This window comes from Panulirus ornatus, chromosome 63 (genome assembly GCF_036320965.1).
Source record: "Panulirus ornatus isolate Po-2019 chromosome 63, ASM3632096v1, whole genome shotgun sequence".
NCBI classification, from domain to species: Eukaryota; Metazoa; Arthropoda; class Malacostraca; order Decapoda; family Palinuridae; genus Panulirus; species Panulirus ornatus.
In genome coordinates this window covers 5,709,544-5,713,967 of record NC_092286.1, presented here as the reverse complement: position 1 = coordinate 5,713,967, position 4,424 = coordinate 5,709,544, and the positions used below count along the sequence as shown (strand labels likewise).

The 4,424-nt window shown below is 40.5% G+C and overlaps 1 protein-coding gene across 2 annotated transcripts in view; it reads left to right on the top strand.

Moving 5' to 3' along the window:
• The first annotated feature begins 1,209 nt into the window (after positions 1-1,209).
• Positions 1,210-4,424, top strand: part of LOC139746037 (zinc finger protein basonuclin-2-like) — a 204,306-nt gene continuing 201,091 nt past the window's right edge. For both annotated transcript variants that reach the window (XM_071656851.1, XM_071656850.1), the window contains exon 1: positions 1,210-1,818. In XM_071656851.1, the coding sequence (XP_071512952.1) occupies positions 1,755-1,818 (64 nt within the window). In that variant the 5' untranslated portion in view covers positions 1,210-1,754. The remainder of the gene's footprint in view (positions 1,819-4,424) is intronic.

The window sequence follows — 4,424 nt, the reverse complement described above, 5'->3', positions numbered from 1 at the left end:
GTGTGGTCGTTGGCAACTCGGGCTGGCCCGCTGTGATGTCTGTCTGTCTGTATGTATGTTTCACTTCACAGTTAAGCTAAGGAACTCTTTACCTTCTCATGTCTTTAAGTAACTATTGTAAAAATATCTATGTATCTATGTTTATATATATATATATATATATATATATATATATATATATATATATATATATATATATATATATATATGGTAGATGGTTCCTCCTCCTTCACCACCTTAGTAAAGACTTGTCTGTTGTAGAAGGAAGCCGTGGGTTAACCGAGGGCATACTGGGGGCGGTGTGGTTGGATAGTTGACCCTTTTGGTCTTGATATCAGAGGCCACACACGGGGCGATACCCCAAGGGCTGACCCTCTCCTACTGACAACACTATGAGGAAATTATGATGGTAGATCTCCGCCAGGTTGTACTTAACGGTTAGAACTAGCTAACACCCGTATCTCCTATAGGGTGAACGGACCAGTGCTGATGTGAGGTCTTGCCATAGATGGGCTACTGGGCATAACGTCGAGGGCAGCGTGTGGCGGCGATGGGGTGGTCAGACGATAAGTTAAATAAGTTTTATTTCAAGGAAAAAAAAAGAAGAGGAGGGAGGAGGAGGAGGAGGGGTCAGGCGTGATTACGAGGGGGGGAGGGTGGAACTGGAGGGCGAGGGGAGCGGGGGGACGAAAGGCAGGAAGGGAGACCGAAGTATCGAGAGTGAAAGAGACGGATCCTGAGGAACAGCGAAAGCGACAGACATAGAGCGAGGGTTGAGAGAGTAACAAAGCGAAAGATAATGTCCCTCAGTGGCAGGAGGTGGAGAGTGAACGTGCTCACCTCCGCCCAGCTGCCCGTCGACTGCGCGGCTTCGGGTGTCAGGCGACGGCCCGAGCTCCAGTGGGCGGGGCTTACACCACCACACGATCTGCTCCTTCCATGCATTTGTACATATTTCACAATAATTACGGGTTTCTAGGTTTCATATCTCTTTCTCGTCTCTATTTACATCCATTATACACACGTCTGGCGTGCATGCAAGGTGAAATTGTGGCTGATGGGAATGAGTGACTTGTCGCCAAGTCCCGGAGTGGTTGACATTTAAAGGCGGCGCGAGAGGGCAGACGCTCCACCCCTCACCCCAGGCTCCGCCCTCGGTGGGAGGAGCCACGGCAGCACTACCAACCCTACACAGTCCCACCCTGGAGTTTGACCTAAGACGTTGTGCAAGACGGACGCGTCGGTGTACCTAATGCTGGGCACGTGTCTGTGGGGGAAGTATAGTGTTGTGACGAGCCGTGTGCACACGTCCAGAGGGTCCGTGCACATAGTGTGTCGGTGGAGACAAGAGGCGGAGTTACGGCGGCGCCAGGCTGGGAGTTAGCACAAACCCAGGTGCTAGGTGGGCTAGGCGCCCGTCCCTAGTTGACTCAACAGTGGCTACCCGCTCACCTGGAGGACCCGCCGCACTCCACCAATTCTCGCGAAAAATACCAACCCAAAACCATCTCTCAGCAGCGCGTTACCAGAGGATAATCGTAGCGCTGATCACTCCAGCCTTGAGTGTGTGACAAAATATTATATATAAAAAAAAAAAGATAGATAGTTATATATATATAAGGAAGGGGGACTCCGTGGTCCGAGGCAGTGTGACATGGCCTCCCCGTAACCCATGTGACGCTGTGTAGCTACGTTCGGGAATGTGACGACGACGAGGTGTGACGAGCAGATCCCGTGACGCTTCGCCCGCCAGCATGCTGGGGGTGGAATCGAAACCCAATGATACGGACAGATTCAAGCAAGATAACCATGAGAAAGGTGAGTGTGAATCCCTTTTTACCTGTTATCTTGGGGTGGGAGGTCGAGTTCTACCTGGCGCGGCTGACGCCAGCGACCTGGTGGCTGCCTGGCTGGTTGACTGGTCGATGATGTTCAGAAATTCCTGGCATGCGAGGCTTGTCGGCACATCGCTCTGCCCATCCGACCAGGTCGTTCGGCCATTAAAAGGCCTCTGTGTCTTGGGGGGGGGGGGGGGGGGGGGGGGGGTTTTTGAAAAAGGATATAATTTTAGGTTAATTTTTAAAAGTTAAAATTTTTTTTTCTCTTTCAAACCTTAAACTCCCCGCTTACAAAATTTGGAAAAACGGCGGGGTTCTTTCCCCTTGTCCTTTTAAATTAATTTATTTATAAATTTTTTTTAAAAATTTTCAAAATAATATAATAAAATTTTTTTTTTTCTTTTTAACATTACGCTTTCCCCATTAAGTACAGCCAGGCCTTGATCCCTAATGGCAATTTTTTCCTTTAAAAAAAAAAAAAATTTTTAAAATTAAATTTTTTTTTTTTATTTTTATAAAAAATTTTCCTCTTTTCTTACGCCTCCCCATAAAAGGGTAGCGTTTTGAGGGGAATGGTTTTTCCTACGCAATTTTTTCCCCCGGGGGGGGAAAAAAAATATATTTTAATTAATTTTTTTTAAAAAAAAAAAAAAAAAAAAAAAAAAAAAAAAATTTTTTTTATTAAAAATTTAATAAATTAAAATTTTGTTTTTTTTGTTTTTTTTAATTTTTTAAAAAAATTTTTTTTATATATATAATTTTTTTTTATTTTTTTTTTTTAAAAAAAAAAAAATTTTTTTTAATATATATTTTTTTTTGTTTTTTTTTGTTGGAAAATTCCTATTGGGTTGGGACATTTCCAGAAAAATCAAATTTAACCTTTTAATAATGTTAAGGGCCCTTTTTTACATGGAAAAAACATTTTTTTAAAAGGGGTAACCCAATGTTGTCTTTTAAAAAATTTTTTAAAAAAGGAAGAAAAAAGGTTTGAAAGAATTTTAAAAATTAAGGTAAAGTTGGAAAAAGTATTAAAAAAGGATTAATTTTGGAAAAAAAATGATGATTTAAAAAATAATAGGATAATAAAAAAATAAAAATATTAATAATAATAATGATAATGATAATAATAATAATAATATAATAATAATAATTGTAATAGTAACGATTATTATAATGATAATAATGATAATAACACAGATATCATATAAATGATATTGATAAAATAATTAACATAATGATGATAACATTACTAGTAATGATAATGAATAACATTACTAGTAATAATAATCAGAATGACAATAATTAAGGTAATCGTTATAAGGTAACTCTCTTTTTATGACATGTGAAGATGGGAATTCATTTCTTTTATGAAGGGTTTGATCCATGGATTTGTAATGTCTTGCCCATTACCCCCCCGTGGTGAGTGGGAGGCAAACAGAACAAAACAGTTTGAAAAAGACTTTGAAACTAACGGTAAAGTGGGGCGCCATGTCATTCCACTGGATCTTAGAGGTTGCGACGGTAAGGAAACTGGATGACTTTGAAACCTGAATATGAATTACATTATTACGAAAGCGAGTTCACTTTGTATCTGAATTACATTGGAACATGTACATGGGAGCGGGGTCATTTTTAAGATAATTACCTTGAAACCTAACGGTGAAGGGAACGGTATCCAAATTACCTTTAGAACCTTGAAGTATGGAAGGGACGGAAAAGTAATTACCTAGAAATTACATTATTAACCTCTTAAAACAAGTAAAAAAAAAACAAAAGACGTTTGAAAGAGGGAATTCAATTTGCGCGTCTCCACACGACGCATTCTGTTACGAACGCCTCTGTTGGCGTCGGGGGAAAATGTTCCTAGCGTCTCCCGTCGTTTCCCCCGTGCCGTGTGTGCGTACACGAGCAGATTGGGTGATCCGTCGCTCCCTCATCGCTGGGGAGTTCCTCGAAGTAATGCCAGGGGATTGGGTGAGGGAGGGTGATTGGGTGACGGAGATGATACATACCCTCCTCCCAAGTGCTTGACAGGAATAGATGATCGGGTGATTAGACGAGGTAGATTGGATCCGGAACGATTGGTGATTAGGTTGAAGTCGATGGTTTTGTAAATTCTGGTGATTGGTTCCGAAGTTTGCGTCTTGATTGGGTGATGTTAGAAGGTCTGAAAGGCTTGGTGATTGGCTGAGGTACGTGGGTTTAGAATATTTTCTGGTGATTGGAGGAGGTAGACGAATTAGAGAGAACTAGTGAACAGCCAGAGTAGATGGTTTGAACACTCGCCGATGTCTGGGTAGTGAGATGGTCTGAGAAAATTGGCTGATGATAGAAGATGTCTGATGTGGAGGGAATTCAATGAGTGATGCTCGCTCTCATAATCAGTTTGGTATGGCAGGAATTTATGTATAATATATATATATATATATATATATATATATATATATATATATATATATATATATATATATATATATATATCAGAAAACTGCTATGGGACTAACGGGTAAAATGGGTCATATGTAAATTCGTTTGAAATCTAGTACGACAAGGATATGTAAATTGATTTGAAAACTTGATTTTCGA